The 18220-nt window shown below is 38.0% G+C and overlaps 1 protein-coding gene across 2 annotated transcripts; it reads left to right on the top strand.

Annotated features, from left to right (window-relative positions):
- Positions 1–12: 12 nt before the first annotated feature.
- On the top strand, positions 13–17834 carry LOC108562859 (unconventional myosin-X). Of its 2 annotated transcripts, XM_017921344.1 has the most exons (17): positions 13–444; positions 5346–5452; positions 7467–7529; positions 9170–9437; positions 9667–9857; positions 9921–10127; positions 10184–10591; positions 10646–10838; positions 10896–11099; positions 11158–12467; positions 12526–13233; positions 13295–13524; positions 13588–13774; positions 13833–15563; positions 15651–15743; positions 16695–16934; positions 17000–17834. In XM_017921344.1, the coding sequence occupies exons 1-17, from the start codon at positions 417–419 to the stop codon at positions 17351–17353; spliced, it is 6522 nt and encodes a 2173-aa protein (XP_017776833.1). In that variant the 5' UTR covers positions 13–416; the 3' UTR covers positions 17354–17834. The 2 variants fall into 2 exon arrangements, with proteins under 2 accessions (XP_017776833.1, XP_017776835.1); XM_017921346.1 differs by lacking the exon at positions 15651–15743.
- Positions 17835–18220: the final 386 nt, after the last annotated feature.

Genomic DNA, 18220 nt, shown 5'->3' with positions numbered 1-18220 from the left:
GCTCGAGCGATAATTTGCATGGCGGGGTTATTGTAAATGGTAGAGGTAATATAGTATGAATAAGCATTTGGAAGACGGCGAGCGGCAGATGCGAACGAGCGAGCGAGCGAGTCGATCAGTCTGGCTGGTGCAGTAGAGGTGTGCGCTTGGTGCTTGTTACTTGGCGCGTCGTGCTTGGTGCTAGTGCTTGCGCGTCGCTCCCTTACGAGTGTGCGCGCGTGCGGAATTTCAGCCCCAGCCCCTATTCGCAAGGCTTCTGCCATGGCCGAATAAAAACTGACTCTGGATGAAAACGGGCCCCGTGCAGCGCGAACTCCTGTAATGTGACGGGAGTGTACAGTTCCCCAATATCGAGAGACGAATTATTCAAAAAAAAAATAATAACTATTAACAAAATAAACCCTCATCACACAATCATGGTTCAGTTGGATTTCTCTTCCGTTGGTAAGCTCCTCCACAACTCTACGCTATTACATTTTTTTTTTGCGAACATATCGATTGTTTACCACTCACTAGAGCGGTTTGACATTTAGCACGTCCGTACACCCTATCTAAGGACTCTTCCAAAATGATCAGGATCTCTTATCTACTCATTCATCAACATCTGTGCACCTCGCTCATTTGTTTCTTCACAACCATAATTATGCGAATACCTACAACCTAGGTAGAAAACTGAAAATTTCTTTCCTTTTATTTTATTGTGTGAACAGGTGATTTGAACGTGCCTGCGTTTCAGGAACCCACATTTATTATACTCTCGAAAATCGCTTTACCTGTTCATACTCGCAGCTGTTCCCTTTAAATAATGACATCACCTTTCAGAAAATCTGCTCACAGAAACTGAAATAACAATCATCCCGAAACACAACTAAAACAATAATCTGAACTCTTTCCTGCAGATGTTTACATTTTTCATATTATAAATCACAAAGTACTATTAAAAGTAAATAAGCTGATACGAACAATTACGTATTTATAAACAAAACAAAATAAGCACACTTCATAAATAATGTATTGTTAACTTTATGTAATAATTTAATTTAAACTATGGGCGCGGTTTGCATAAATACTCTCGTAGTTATTTTATAAGCATTGCATTTTGCCCAAATCTTCTACCGAATCCAAATACTATAACTCCTAATAAAAATAAGCGTGGAAAACTTATCGTAATCTTATGCTTACTTGAAAGTTTAAATTGCTTTCGGTTGTAATCTTCTTTAAGGTCTTTGGGTGCGGTTTTGTCTTAATGCTATTATTTTTTGGATGCGAATAACATTGTATTTTATTTTTTCACTCGTAATCTTCTGTTAACAATTATTATATAATGCTCGAAAGAGACGTTATTTGAAATGCATCTGCTTCATTCGAATCAATTGAAAACTGCGAGCATCCACTTGAAAACATGAGATACTTATATGTGTTTCGCATATGAACAAATGAAACAAAGAAACGATAATTATGTTAACTTTTTCGTAGTTTATATAAAATATAAATTATTTCATTGCGAAAGAAGTAATATGAAAGTTAAGCAACTTTGATTATGATTCCATATTATAACTATATTTTGTTTTTGATCCTGTTTTCGAAAATTCAATAAGTATTCAAACATTGTTTGAACACAACACATCTTTAAGTTTGTTATTTTAAATTATTATTTCTTGTTTACTTTTTGTATCTAAGTTTATTTTCAATTCTAACTTAAATCATATTGATGCTTATTTATTTAATGTTTGTATTTGTTGCATCTTTTTGATAAAACATTGAAAAATCCTAACTGCAAATTTTTATTTATATTTATTTATCTTTAAGATTGTTCGAATCGCTTTATTTTCAAAACACAAACACCGGTTTATTGTACGTTACAAACGAGCAATTGATGCGTGCATTTGTTTATTTACTTCCAAAGAGAATATGTATATGGTAGCTCAAGCTTAAGTGTGTTTATTTTATATTCTGGATGTGTTTATGGCGATGTAACGACTTGTTGAAAAAAAAACAACAACGTAAAATGCGTAAGCCGGATTTCGGAAGACGAAATGCGGTTGGATTTGCGATTAGATGACTCACCGCCGCAGTTTTAGATCATCAAAATTCAAATATCAAATAATGTTATTTATTTAGTATTTACTCGAGATTCTCTGCGTTGAATCATCTTTGTTTATTAAACAAGTTATGCAAGTTCTGAAACTAGAAAATATTTTAACAATTAGTTGCTTTCAGTTCTTGATAATTTGGGAAGTAAATTCAAGTATAATTGAAGAGGTATAATAATTGTATCTCTTTTAAATTGCAGTTTTTGTAAATTATGTTCAACACACAAAAAAATAACTTTTAAGAAAGTATAAGATTTAGAAATTTCGATTATCAAATATTCTATAATTATTAAAACTTTAAATGAAAATTGAAGAATCTCTAGAAAAGTAAAACAATATACGCAATACAGTAACATTGTTCAAATTTATTATGTATATGTTTTAAATTGCAGTTTTCTCAAATTATGCATCAAAAGAACTTTACGAAAGATTAACCAGAAAGTAAAAGATTTCTGAAGACAATTATATATGTACTTTTTTTTTATCCCACGGAGTAATCAAGGTTCGTTACCTGTTCTTGCGTTTCTGTTCACTAATTAACTGCAACAATCGCAAGTAAAATCGACGAGTTCCTGGTTCATGGGAGGCATTGAAACAAATGAAATGCTCTGTTTTATATTTATTGGTAATTGCAAACATATCGAGAGTTTTATTTACTTTTATTAATAATTCGCTAATTGTAATCTTTTATTTAATTAAAAAATATAACATGTAGGAAACTCAATGCCTCGAATCCAGTTCTTTGAGTTACCGTACACCGGGCAATTGATATTTCGTGCCGCAGGGGCTGAACTCTTTTTATTTTTTGCTTTTTTTTTTTCGTTACTTCTGAACGTACACCACCTGCCGCTGCAACGGCCGAATGGGTTTAAATTAATACCTACGTGAACCTGCCTCTGGTCTTTGCATTATTTTTCACTACATTTTTTTTTCTTCTCGCATCGATCTCTCCCCTTTGATTCGCATTGAAACCCAAAATGCCAATAACGTATTTTGTAGCTTCTCATTAAGATTTACTCACACCTCAATCATAACCAAATATATATATATATAAGTTTTAATCTAATAAATTGAACTAAAAGAAATAACTAAATAACACCTGTTCGTAGTTGGGAGTTTATTCAATTCGCTGTCAGTGTTACATCGAGTTAAGTCAGTTACTGTGTGAAGAGAAATGTAACAACAGTTGAATGAAATGTTTCGACGAAATGAATTTATTTAAGCGACATTTGAACTTTGCCTTTATTGAACATTCCAAATACAAATGAAATTGTACAATAGATATAGGTTTCACTCTTCCAAGGCTACCGTGATTTATTTATTAATATTCATTTAATTTATTAACTTATTTAATCAACAAATTAATCACTCTTGTATTGAGACCTTAAGACATAATAGTTAGGAAACTCTTAGTGTTATTATGATATGGAATAGTTTTTCTAAGATCGTAAATAATGATAGTATAAGAAAGTAACATACAGAATGAAGGAAGGACTCTATGAATCATTGTACCTGTACTCTTGTCGTCGAGGTATGGGATATCAGGAAACGACCAGATTACTCGAATCTCATCATACAGCACAAACATACAGATTTCCTTTTACCATTAAATGCAGATGAGTACGAATATTCGTGACCATTAAGATTCCGTCCGGCCTCCCTCGACCGCTGTCGTCGCTGTGAATTTCGAATGATTACCACGATTATCGTGTAACATATCTTGAATAAGTAAAATCGGACTTCCTCTCTTGCAAAACGATAATGAAATGCGTTTCGGAACGCACGGAAATAGAGTAAACCGACTGGCAATTATCATTGTAAACAGCCATAGTTGAAAATTGTATGTACGTGTTTCTACGTATGTACAGTATCTACTGCGGTTTTGCGGAATATTTTATTTATCAATCTCATTTTTTTTAATTATTTTCTTTTCTGTTTTATTCCACTATTCAACAAGCTTTAGTTTCTTTAATAGATTTAAGAAATGTTCTGTAAGTAATTAAATCCACTGAAAATGTTGTTATTTTAACATTTTTTTTTATATAAGTGATAATGTCTGTAGTTTGCGCACATTCATAAAGTAGGTCATACTGAATTCAGTTATTTTTTATACTAGCCTGAAATTTTGAGAGCATTATCTTTAGTTCATTGTCGTTATTTCTATTTAATATACAGTGGAACCTCGCTTAACGAGCACCTCGCATAACGAGCATAACGAGTCCCGGATTGCGCGCCTGCTACATCATTTTTAAAACTTGTGTACTCATGTTATGTGTATTTTTGAATATGTTTCACTATACGAGTAAAAATCCGGATTTTTTTTAGTATAATAGTAAATACAAATTTAAACCTAAATATTTGTGTTTTGACAATGTCTTTGAATATTTTGTTTAAACATTAATATATTATTTTTCCTTTAAATTCATTTGTTTTCAATGTGTAAGATAATTGGAAGTTTCAAAGCTGTTTCGATTTGTGAAAATTATGAATGTTCAAATTGTTTTTTGAAATAAATTACGAATTTTTTTTTTATCAAAAAAAAAATTTTTGTTTTTTTAGTTGAATACGTAATTATTAACAATAGAATATCATTAGGGTAATATTGGTACGATTTGAGTAAATCAATATTGTATGTAGTGAACGAAATGAAACTGCGCAAAGGATTGTTTTCTCTATTTTCTTTTTATTCCAATAGCAAGTGCTAATTAGGGCTATGTTCAATGTTCTATTGATATATGAAAGTCAATACGGACTAATTAATGAATCCTTATAATTTGTGTAAAAAGTAACAACGAAACATTAATTGTATAACTTTTATAATAAATTTGTAAATTTTGTATAAAGCTATAAACTTGAATTTCTATTGGACTTTCGTGTGTGAATTCATACAATGAAATCAATAAATGAGTCTAATGTTGTGACTCAATGTAGGCTCACAAACAAAAAGAAAATGAGTAAGGATTATTATAAAATTTGGTCTTTCGGATATTAGAAACTTTTTTTCTTTAACACTACGACCATTCATAAACGCTCCGAGATTAGTGAGAAGTGTGAATCACGCGGGATTTCGTGGAAAGCAGAAGCATTATGTAAACGCGATTCTCCTGTCTGGTACGGTGGTTCGCATTTGGATTGGAGTGTGTTCATGTTAATTCCGTTTCGATTTTTTTTTTTGGAGCGTTCTCTAAACATAGGAAATAGATGTAAAATGTAAATAAATAAAGCGTGACTTATTTTTGGTTTTGTTTGCAGGGAGCGTGCCCGACGATGGCGTCGAGGATATGACCAGGCTGTCCGCCTTGGACGAAGAAGTCATCAACAAGAACCTGCGGGTGCGATACGAAAAGGACCGCATCTACGTATCCTTTTTTTATGTTTTCATGCTTTGTTTTCGTTTGTGAAACTTGGAAGACAATGCGCTTTGCGCTTTTAGTCGGAAGGGCGGTACGAAACAATCGCGTTTTTGACGGGGGGGATGAGGTGAAAGCACAGCCCTCTGCAACATAGAAATGCGACGAGACGAAAAAAAAAAAAAAGAAAATGCGTATTATGGAAAAGGAGATGAGGAATAGGACGTGCGGTTTCACCATTTGGCATTCAGTAAACATCATATTGTGTACGTTCGTCCGGGTTTATTATTCAATCGCATCTGATTGTTTGCCCGTCACTTTTCGGATAAGCTCGTTCGTTTACCTACCCTAATCATCATCGCCTGGTCCTTGCAAATACATTGTTTACTCTGTCTGCAGCTTATGATAATCTCCGATTTACGTATCTCGAACGCAAACAAAAAGATGACAACAGAAATGCGTTTATTGTAAATAAGTAACTTTGGTGCGGTTTCTTCCACGAACCTCTTCAGATAATTGTGCGCGCAGGTATAATACCAAAATTGCATTTGCGCTTCGAATAGAGGAAGAAGCCGTTTGGGATTTGTTCCAAGAAAATTGAAACCGGAGACTTCGCAGCAAATGATCAAAGCAATTTAATTACTCTAGACTTTGTCTTTTATTTATTTATTTTTAAAATAAGGTTCGATGAACTCGCGGGAGGATGATCGCACAAAAAGGGAGTATTAGCATATATGCATTTATTGGTAAATGCACTTTCATCCATTCGTGGCATAAATTATGTGCGTTTGACACGGTTCGAGCGTGTGGTGCTTCAAATGAACGTCATCTGGTTATGAGTATGCCTTTTGTTTAGAAGAACTGTAACAGTTTTTGCCGGTGATTGCATGGGGCTCCTCCAGCAGAGCTGCAGCAGGTATTAGTCATCCGAAAATTCCATCGCGGAAGAACGGCAAATAACTATCCACTCAGCATTTCGGTTTTAAAGGCCGACGCATACCTTTCCTCGAAGTCATCTCGATCTCCATTCAGAGAGCGGAGGAACCCCGTTTACGACACTTTCAATCTGTCGAACACATTTAACAACAGGCGTAATCCTATTCCTCTGGCTCTTTACTAAAGATTACAACTGATGATCATATTTATTAATAGAGGATTTTTTACCGAAACAATATAATTCTCTTTCTTATATAATTTATGATTTCAATTCATTATTTTTTGATACCAGACTTAAAAAGTAACAATTACAATATATTTTACGTATTAATTGATATTCTTCAAATTCAAAAGGTATGAAATATTACAAGAATTTCAGCTGACTATAAATTAAACATTTCCATTGACATAACAAATACATTTGATTGAATATTTACTCAGTAATATCAACTTGTTATTTCGATACTTTCCAAGACATTAAGATTACAAAAATATTGGTTTTATTTTAGTCAAATTATACAAAACTACTAGAAATTGTGCAATTTTGTATTGTATGTTTAATTATAATTTGTATAACGTATAAATATTATATTTTAAATTACATACAAAATAGTTAATTAAAACTAAGGACTATTTCAATTGGTGTCAGAAAATGAATAGGAAATTGTTACAAAATGTAAATTAAGATTCAATTTTTAACGTGACGCTAAAAAATAATGCAAATGCGTTTGATGCTACAGGCATAGGGTCAAAGTAACTGCATCACTGTATCCAAGGAAACAGTTTGGTGTCCATGACAACCTTTTATAGATTGCACGAAAATATAGGTCATCCCACCGTGTTGCAGTTTACAAAATTAACTGCGATTTTGAACATTTATTTATGTGCGAAAACATAACGAATGTTATTTTCTTACGTTTTGCATCTTTATCCATAATTAAAATATGAAATTATAATAATCACAATCAGTTTTTATAGAATGATACCATCAAATATACTCGAGAAATCCTAAGAATTCGACCGCAAATGAACATATAAACCTTCTATATTTTTTTTATGTATTGTTATTCCTTAATTGTATTCTCAGACGTACACTGGATCCATTCTAGTTGCAGTAAACCCTTACAAGGCCATTGACATGTACTCACAGGTAAGTCGTTTAGTCAACTGCTAATATGGAGTGCGGATATTAATATGCATCGAGTGGCGAGCGGCGCTTCCTCTTATTGTCAACCGTTTATATTGTCCAGGTTGGGCTTCTTCCGCAGTGGACGCGCGCGGTTTTGGATGGTCCGCAAAAAGACCGATGCGTATTAATATTATATTGTTCCCTTTTTGTTTATTTGTTTTTCTTTTTACTTCTCTCGTACGAACGTGATCTCTGCGCGCATTCCGAATGCGGCGGATGCGGTGGACAGCAGCATATGTAGTAGTTTAAATTTAACGAATTCCCAAAACATATTTACTTCTTCCTTCCTATAACATCGCGCTTGATCTCTGCTGATGCGGCGCGACTCGATGCAGAGGAAACAGATTATGCGGGCGAAGCAATTACAATTTCAACATTTTCGTATCCCCATGGAAAAAAAAAACAAAGAACTATTAATTCCTTTCCTGAAACTTAATACTTCTACAGTAATTAGAGAGATAAAAACTATGAGTAATAATGCTAGGTTTTTTTTGTAGGGTTGCCTGCTATCGCAGCCTTTAAATTAAGTTAATAATTCAGTTCGATAACTACTCTTTAATTTCATATTCCATTATTACAATTAAGTTTATAGTTACGAATTTACAGTTTACTAATTACTCATTTATTGTAATACGTTAATTTTTGTCTAATTACTGATTAGTACGTGAAATGCTTTTAGATGATTCAATGTGGAAGCACGAAATGCTTTTATAATGCTGCGAGATAAGGAGGGAACAAAGGAATTGCGTTGAATGTTATTTTCTTGTGAATCACAACAATGGGGATGAATGTACGCGAAGAGAGGCAGCGAAAGCGATGGTCTTCGTACGCGCGCATTCCTCTCTTGTTTCGCGTTCAGCATCTGAGCATATTATCAGGGATCACTTTTATCATTTTAACCCATATCTGTCTCTTCCGTTATCGCGCTCCGCCAGACGAAGCAGCAGTAGCATTTCGAAGGAAAAAATAATGGTAGAGATGGAATTAATTGGATTGTACAAGTGAGAGTGTACTTGAGCTGCATCGCTAAATGTGCAACAATATTTATATTATCCTGCATTAGGGTCCATTGTTCCAAGTGGCTTAAATTGTTTTAAGCTTTGCTTGAGGCAGGATACATCTCTTATTATATTCACAGAGCAGCGCTCGTTAAATAATGGTCGTTCGGCGTCGTGGGAAAAAATCTGCCGTCGCTGCCGTTCTGCATCGTGAATTTCGTCTGGAATTAACCGGAGAAGAGGCTCACTAAACACCTATTATTAACATTAAGAAAATTACATTACCCTTGTACAATTTAATGTACGAATAACTTTGGGGAAAGAAACAATGAATCAAGCAAATTCAAGTCTTACCATTATTATTACATAAAACTTAAAATAGAAAAAACATTATAGATCATGAAATTCTTTGAAAACAAAACTATATATTAAAGTTTCTTTTGTTTAATTTTATTAATAATTGTATTTTTCGGTTGCCCAGGAGATGAGTTTATATGAAACACCGACAGTTATATTTTTAATATGAATTTGTTGCTTTGATTGAAACAAATTGAAATGAATACTTTGATTAATTGTTTTTATTGTGTTGTTTTTTTTTTATAGAAATATGTGGAGAAATATCAAGGAAAGAAGATGGGAATGGAGGAACCCCACGTCTTTGCACTCGCCGAAGCGGCCTACGTTTCCCTGCAAACCATACACCAAAGCAAAGGACACATGAATCAAAGTTTAGTGATAAGCGGAGAGAGCGGAGCCGGAAAGACGGAAACAACCAGATTCATATTGCAATACCTGTGCTCCGTGACCAGCGGCGTCTCCACCTGGGTGGAACAGCAGATCCTGGAGGCGAATACCATTTTAGAAGCTTTCGGTAAGAGCTTCAATCAATTACCATCTATATTTTCGAAATGTAAAAAAAAATGAGTAAATTTTAATAGATCATCGATCGTTATTTCCTCTTTGTGGAATTGTAAGTTTCGTTGAAAAGCAATCAACTGCACCGGAAATAATTGCGCTTCGACGATTGGAATTTAATTTTTTTTGTTATTCGTTTATTGTGAAAATACTGGATGATGATAAATGTATAATCTGTTTTGCAGGAAATGCGAAAACCGTTCGCAATAACAACTCGAGCAGATTTGGAAAGTTCATGCAGGTATGCTTCGATTCACGATGGATGATCGCAGGTTGTATCATCCAGGATTACCTGCTCGAACAATCCAGATTAACATCTCAAGGACCCGGAGAACGTAACTACCACGTTTTCTATCACCTAATTGAAGGAGCCAAGGTACGAATTTAATAATCTTTCAACAAACATGTGTTAAGTAATTTTACCTCCTTTTCACTACAGAACAATACAGAGTTATCCGCTCATCTGCATCTTAAGCCGGTCGAGTTTTACAAGTATCTCAACCAAACCGGAAGCAACAAAGACGACGCCAAGTGCTTGGACAACCTGATGCTGGCGTTCAACGTGCTCCAGGTGCCGCACATCATGTGCAACGGCATTTTCCAGACCCTCTCCGCCATCCTTTGGCTGGGAAATCTCTCATTTCAAGTAAGAATAAACACCGTTATTCGAGTTTGCATTTGTAAATCGTTTCTCGTTTGTAGGATGTGGACGGGGAGAAGTGTGATATTACCGAGGAGGATGAAGAAATCTTGGGGATTGTCTCGGAATTGCTGGGCTTGGAGAAAGAGAGTTTGAAGCAGGTGGTGCTTATCAGGCAGATAAACGTGCGCGGAAACATTACCGAGATTCCGCTGAAGCTGCAGGAGGCTCGAGAGAATCGGCACGCCATGGCGAAGGCCTTGTACTCGCGTACCTTCGCCTGGCTCATTAATCACATCAACACGTGTACGAATCCAGGTCAGGATGGAACGCGTTTTCTGGGTGTGCTCGATATCTTCGGATTCGAGAATTTTGCTGTCAATTCATTCGAACAGCTCTGCATCAATTACACTAACGAGAAACTCCATAAATTCTTTAACCATTACGTGTTTGCTCTGGAGCAGGAAATTGTGAGTCAAATTTTCGCGGATATGAATATTGCAATTAATGTTTGTGATTTTTAGTACAAGCAAGAGGAAATTGATTACAAGCACATTGCGTTCACCGATAATACACTTTGCTTGGAATTGTTGGAAAAGCCGCCAAGGTGCATCCTGCGTCTGCTATCTGAACAATGTCATATGCCCAGAGGATGTGATGCTTCGTATATATCCAATTTACATGGGGAATTTGAAAGTCACGAGCGATATTTCAAAGGTAAATTTGATTGAGTTTTGTTGAACGCATTCAAAGTTTTATGATTTATTGTGTTAGGCGACGATAAGAGAAGATGGGAACTAGAATTTGGAGTGAAGCATTATGCAGGAGGCGTTCTCTACAATGTCAAAGGATTTGTAGATAAGAACAAGGATGTACAACAGGACGTGTTCTTTGACATTCTTTCCAGAAGCAGTTGCGAATACATACAGGATTTGGCTAGCTATCAAGATCTAAATTCTTGCGCTGGTAAAGGAGTTGGTGAGTGAGAATACTTATAATATTTAACAATTTGTATTTTTATTAATCATTTTTAAAGCTAATGGTTCGTCGACGGTGTCGAGAGGAACGAGCAAAGGGAAGTTAACAGTTTCTGATACTTTCCGTCATCAACTGCAAGCTCTTGTCGATGTCTTGCAATCAACAACCCCATGGTACGTGCGATGCATAAAGCCAAATGCCAACAAAGACCCCAACAATTACGATAATACGTTGGTTCTTGATCAATTGAAATACCTCGGTATGCTGGACATCATTCGCATTCGCAAAGAGGGTTACCCCATTCATATGGACTTTAACGATTTCATTGCCAGATTTCACTGCCTATCTAAAAACAGACTGCCTCCTGACGTACGAGCCGCGTGTCAAGCTTTAATTGAGAGCCACAACGTCCCTAAGAACGAATGGCAAATCGGTAAAAGCAAAGTGTTCCTGCGGTCGCACGTGCACGAGCCTTTAGAAGACACGCGAAACAGGATGCAAGCTTCCAAAGCGATACTAATCCAGAAAACGTTCAGACGGTACGTCGCCCAAAAGGAGTACCTGCAGATTCGTAAAGCCGTGTTGAAGATACAACACGCCTACAAAGGCTGGAAGAGCAGGATAGTGTTTCTGAAGAAGCGGAGAGCCGCAATCGTCATTCAGAGCCATTTGCGTGGTGTGTTTGCCAGGGAGGTAGCGGCTGCTCTAAGGGAGATGAAGAGGGTGGAGGAAGAGATGCGGAAGCGTGAAATGATGGAGGAAGAGAAGAGAAGCAAAGAATTGGAATTGGAGAGGGAGGAAAAGGATAAGCTGGAGTTGGAGCAGAGCGAGCAAGCGGCGGAGAAGGAAATTGCCGCCTTATCGCATATGGCGGAACAGCTGAAACCGCGCCTGACGGAAACAGCAACGGAAGCCGTTGATTTAGACAATTTGTTCGCATTTTTATCGGACGTACAACCGCAACCGTTGAAGAGTAATAAGATCATAGATGAAATTGGCGAGAAGATGAACGAGCTCGTAGAGGACCTCGACGTTGAACTGGAGACGGTCATTCAACAGGAGCTGGAAGGACTAGCGCAAGAGCTGCATCAGCCGACTCCTCCAAAGATGGGTCTGCCATCGCTGCCCGAGCCGACGGAACCTCCACCGCCGCCTCCTCCTGCAACAAACGAACCTCTTCCACCTCCACCCGTTATCATCCCAGAAGATGTGATCCAAGACAAATCCTCTAATGAGCCCATATACGAAGCTGTTTTACCGCGCGATGATTCAATCTGTGTATCGCCGCCGCCACTTCCAGCACCACCCAGAATCCCAACCGAATCACCACTACACAGCCCACCTGTCTCTAGATGCAGCAGCGCAGGGGTAAAATATTAACATTTCATATTTTATTCATTATCATAATAATTGTATTTTTTTGCAGCCTCAATCATGGAGATACAACCAGGAACAAGAATTGGTGAACACAGAGCGCGAACAGCGCAGGAAATTCCGTGTGGAGAAGAAACTGCAGGAATTGACAGAGCAGGAGAAGGAAGCCGTTGTTGAGGACGTCTACCACGATATGCTCGAGTTTGCAGAGAACTTTTATAATTCGCACGAGAGGAGTCCTGAGGGTACGCTCATTGCCACTCTGACGAGAAAGCGGCCTAGCTCGGAGATGATTCCAATATATGAGATGCTTACGTATTACAAAGGAAACAGCATCCCGAATTCGCATATACATATGTACGACCCGGATAACGTGAATATCGCATGTACCGTTTTCAGAGATATCTGCAAATATATACGTGGCGAATTGAATAACGATAGAGAACTGACAGTAATACAGAGCGTAATTGGTCAAGCCCTTGAAAGGGAGGAACTCCGTGACGAGATTTTCGTACAATGCGTGCGACAATCTACAAACAATCCACAGTCCGATTCGGCAGAAAGGGTGTGGCTTTTGCTGTGCCTTTGTGTCGTCGCCTTTCAACCATCAAAGAACCTCTATCGTTACTTTGTCTCATTCTTGAGGAAGAATTTATCACAAGGAGGAAAGATTGCTCAATACGTTCAGTGGTGTTTAGATAATTGCAATAACAACAAAGTAACTGTCAGGGAGCATCCACCGTCGTCTGTCGAAGTGGCGGTATGACAATTAAACTATTTTTAATTAAACTATTACTATTAATTGAAAATTATGATTTTAGGCTATGAAGCGACTAGGTACAATCGTGTGCAGATTCTTTTTCCTAGACGGTCGAACGAAAGCAATCGATGTGCATCCCACGGATACGGCTGGAGATGCAGCCAGGAAATTGGCTGAACGTCTGGGTTTGCGCACCCTTGAGGGTTGGGCTATATACCAAAGCAGAAGTGACGGTGAGGAGCACGTAAGAGCGCATCATTTTCTATACGATGTCATAGCTGCTTGGGAAACGTAAGTTTTATATGAATGATAGAAGCACTTTCTATTATTATTCACTTATTTGTCTTTCTGCAGAAGCCAAAATAAATTGAATCCTCCGAGTGGATTAGCCACCCTGGGCAGGAGAAGCACTACCACAGTCAGTGGTGGTGAAAATAGGTTCATCTTCAAAAGAAGATTGTTTAGGTCTAGTCGAGAGTTAAGTCAAGATCCTGTCGAGGTCAATTTACTGTACGCTCAAGCTGTTCATAGTGTTGTTAAGGTTAGTTTTGATTCGTTTCTTTATATACGTCTTTATTAACGTACATTTTTTTTTGCAGAATGATGATTTCCCGGTGACCGAGAAAGTCGCTTTACAGTTGGCCGGTCTACAAGCTCAGGTTGCCCTGGGAGATCCTAAGGATAATAACAAGCTGGAGTATTACACCGATATAGACACATATCTGCCTTACAGGATAAGCAAGACGAGAGGGGACGATGTCTGGGTCCCTATAATAGCTCAAGCGCACAGACAGTACGGCGCCGGACGAACGGAACTCACAGCTAAAGCTCTTTACCTTTCGTGCGTGATGCAGTATCCCTTATACGGTACAACCATGTACTCTGTTACATATCGTGGTTACTGGTCATATGGAAATTCCCTGGTACTAGGTATCAATAATAACGGCATCATGCTCATTAAACCCGACGACAAGTTCGTGCTGAACGAGTACCCTTACCACGAGATCGAGAGTATCATGCTCGACCCAAGCGATAGCTTCATCACTATAACTCTGCAGCGCCACATGAATGACTCGAATCACAAGTGCTTCGTCTTCGAGACAGCGCAAAAGAACGAAATTGGCTCTTTGATAGCCAGTTACTCTCCAACTTTAGCAGGCTGGATCACTGAATGCGAACAGCCGCAGAAGAAAGTTAAAGCTATGACCAACGAGGATCGCATACGATTGTACCACAATCTGGTAAATTGCCGAAGGGCATTAGTCGATAACGATATCCTTCGCAAACCAACAGATGCTTCAGGAAGCTTCCTACGTAACACTCTCAGGCGTCTCAGCAAGCACAAATTGGATAAGTTGAGACAAGAGCACGGCGATAGCGGAGAGACCTACAAAGGCTTCCACTACTCGTTCTGGGCGTTTAGCCGACAGCCCTTGCCGCAAAGCATCAGTAGAATACCAGAGAGCGAGGAGCAGATCATGATTCAAGTATTTCAAATAGTCCTCACGTACGCTGGATTGGGACAAAATGGTGAAGCAATTCGACGAGCTGAAGACGAGCACGTAACACTATTACAATCGATTCTTGAACGTTGCATGCGCAAGGAATCATTGCTTTGCGAGTTGTATCTTCAATTGATCAAACAGACCACTGATCATCCAGACCCAAATTCGAGAGTTAACTTACGCCATTGGGCTTTGCTGTCTCTCGCCTGCTCCGTTGTGTTACCTCCTCACAAAGCTGTTCGAAGATATTTGATTGCTCATCTCAAAAGATGCAGCTCGGATTACGTTACCGAGGAGGGAAAGTTTGCTCGTTTCGCCGAGAAGTGTCTGTCGAAGACTCAAGGCACCAGGAGGCGACAGTGGCCACCATCTCGCGAAGAAATTCTTTGTACCATAAACAGAAGGCCAGTTTACGCTAGATTCCACTTCATGGATGGCCAGTATCACTCTGTTGAGTTTCATCCTTCGGCGACGGCCCGGGACGTCCTCGAGAGCGTGCGCGACAAGATCGGTCTCAACTCGAACGCCATGGGCTATGCAATCTACGAGGTGCTCGGCAACTCTGAAAGGAGCCTTGCTGCTGAGGAGAAGGTTGCCGACGTGATGGCCAAATGGGAGCGTTACCGTGCCGCCTCCGTCGCATCCAACAACACGAACACGGCGTCCAAACGCGCCCGCCCTCAGCACCACTTCTTCCTCTTCAAGAAACACCTCTTCATGGACAACTTCATCAACCTGAGCGACAATGTGGAAAAGGAATTACTGTACCACCAAGTGCTGCATGACTTGAGGGCTGACCGATTTCCAATCACCGATAAAGAAGCGGTAAGTGATGTTCCGCTTTCTCAGCTTCACACCACGGATTACGTGATTCATAAACATATTTTTGTTCTTTCTTTGTTGTGTGAGCAGTCCTTACATTGGGACGGAGCGGTGAGACGCGAATTGGCCTCACTGCTTCACGGAAAACTCGAAAACTTGGCGCTTTCATCTGGCGAATTCGAAGTAATTTTTACTACTTTCCCAGACCAAATAACTTACTCAACACTTTTACTTACCATCTCCACTTACATATAAATATATACATATTTCTCAAGCCACAACCATATGCATGCCTAAACCTACTACATACAATGGATACAAAAGGTTGCTTTGCCCGCTTGTTCAATACTTCTTCGTTTGTCAATTGTATGCCAATAATCAGCACGAATATGATGACAAAACCCATTGGACAATGCCTGTTTCCGAAATTACCTAATCGTAGTGAAACATTTATGATAGAAAAAAAATATAAAACGTTTTATTCGGATCTCTTTGAACTCAAAATGTGTGATTTTGTCAATAATTACTCATCGCATCACAAGAACCATTCACATTGAAACATTTTATACTTTTTTTTATGTTCATATTTAGTATTACCTAATATAAGGCCCATGGAGAAACCTAGTTTAGTCATTCACAAATTTCATTCTATTAAACTAAATTATTAGAATTAATGAATGTAATAGTTTTCTCCAATTTGAATATTTTTTCTTTTTCGCTACTTTCTTTTATTTTCATATTCCCTTTGTATGCTAGATTGGCGAATGCTCGGAAATGTTAATATGGATTTTTGGGAATGCAGAAAATAGCTTATTTAGCCCTTATATCAATAACCAATATTATTTCCTTATTGGTGTAATTGATTGCGTTCCCGAGGATTATGAATGATCATAGTTGCGAATATTAAACCCAAAGCCTGTTGTATAATAATTGAATGTACATAAAATGATTTGCAAAGTATGAGCGAAGGAGTGGAAGAAGTACAAGTCAGTCGTATAAATTACGAAGTAGTAGTTATTATGCCACGTTTATTTAGAATTGTAAAACTTCCTTTCCGAGTTAGCACTGTTTCGCTTAAGAAGTGGTCGGGGCTGAGATAATGTGATTATATAATATACAATGTTAAATTTACAGATGATGTTGACCGCACTACAAGGTCAACTGGAGCTAGGGGACTGCTCCGAGATGTTGCACGACTACAGAACCATCGCGTGCCATTGTCTTCCAGCCCGTCTTGTGCCAGGTCTTCCTCAGGAGGGCGTAGCCATGCACCATCAATCACTACGAGGGATGACCGCCTCCGAAGCTAAACAGGCCTTCCTCAACTTAATCCAAAGTTGGCCTCTTCACAAAGCCACCATCTTCGATGTTATGGTATGTTTGATTGCAAATTAATTCACGAAACGTTTTATTAATTGTTTTTGTCTGTTGTTATTTAGCAATCTTTCACCTCGAATTGGCCACGAGTCCTCTGGTTGGCGGTTGATCAGAAGGGGCTGCATCTGTTGGAGCACCGATCCAGGAACGCTCTCTGCACGTACGAGTACAGCAGCATCTTGAGTTATTCTCCTGCTCTAAATTGCCTGATGATCATCACCGGGAGCGCCTGCAAACAAAGCAAAGTTATCCTAACCACTGCTCAGGCCTTCCAGATAGCCACCCTCATCCGAGAATACATGGTGGTGTTGCAGAGCGATGCAAACGACGCAAAAAGAGCGCAGCAGCAGCCGAGGAGTCGACCGGTCAGCGTCCTTCATCAGAACAACATGCTGGTACCGCCTCAGCCTAGCTAGAAAAGGGTCCATTTCGCTGATCAAGTGACTGCTGCCGTATACTGAGCACTTCACACTTCCCAATTAAGGCAAATCCACCCAAATAATATTCGCGTTATTATAAATGAGGGACAAAAAGGCGTATTTTGCTAAGCGAACAACACACGGTAGGACTAATCGAGGCTAGGACTTATAGTAAGGAATATTATTTGTTGTATTTGACGGCAGTTGCATCATCAGCGAAACACCTGCATCACTCTCAAGTTGTCGACCACAATTATCTCTCTCTATCAATCAAACAAATATAATATGTTAAATAATTATCCACTAACGGTAGCTTACGTAGCTGAAGTTCATAAGTAAAGAATTGGGCAGATCAGAACTTCAGCTCTTCAGTAATTGGTTTAGACACTTTAATATGTTATCCAATATAGCTAAACAATTTTTCAAATAAATAGTATATTCCAGAACGGCCACTGTAAAATAAAATTGCAACAAATGCACAGATTATATAATTAAATCAAATATATATATATAAAAAAAAATATATAGATATTAAAGTATTAATTGTACAAAGACTGAATCAAATACATCATAATAATAATAATGACTATATTAATAGCAATTTTAAGTAGTGTCAAAGAACCTAAATAAATAATATGAAACGAGTTACGTAATATACAATACAATAATAATGCGATTGTTTTCTCAAATCTCGCGTTCGTTCGTTTTCGACATGATTTTTTTTAGTAGAACCGATTGATTTACCTTACCACGCCTGTTGTGAGAAAGTTACGCAATATTATTTTTATCGTATACATGAAATATATATATTCATATACGTATATATACATATATATATATTATACTTACTAGTCAGTTACTATG

The sequence above is a fragment of the Nicrophorus vespilloides genome, unplaced genomic scaffold, assembly GCF_001412225.1.
Source record: "Nicrophorus vespilloides isolate i.1.1-1 unplaced genomic scaffold, Nicve_v1.0, whole genome shotgun sequence".
Lineage (NCBI taxonomy): Eukaryota > Metazoa > Arthropoda > Insecta > Coleoptera > Silphidae > Nicrophorus > Nicrophorus vespilloides.
This window is presented reverse-complemented; position numbering and strand designations above follow the sequence as displayed.

What these genes read in the sequence shown, in the direction of transcription:
- LOC108562859 (XM_017921344.1), top strand. Translation starts at nt 417, where the DNA reads ATGGTTCAGTTGGATTTCTCTTCCGTTG. An exon ending in TTGCGCTGGTAAAGGAGTTG is followed by an intron (nt 11,100 to 11,157) that starts GTGAGTGAGAAT and finishes TCATTTTTAAAG; the next exon opens with CTAATGGTTCGTCGACGGTG. An exon ending in CCACCATCTTCGATGTTATG is followed by an intron (nt 16,935 to 16,999) that starts GTATGTTTGATT and finishes GTTGTTATTTAG; the next exon opens with CAATCTTTCACCTCGAATTG.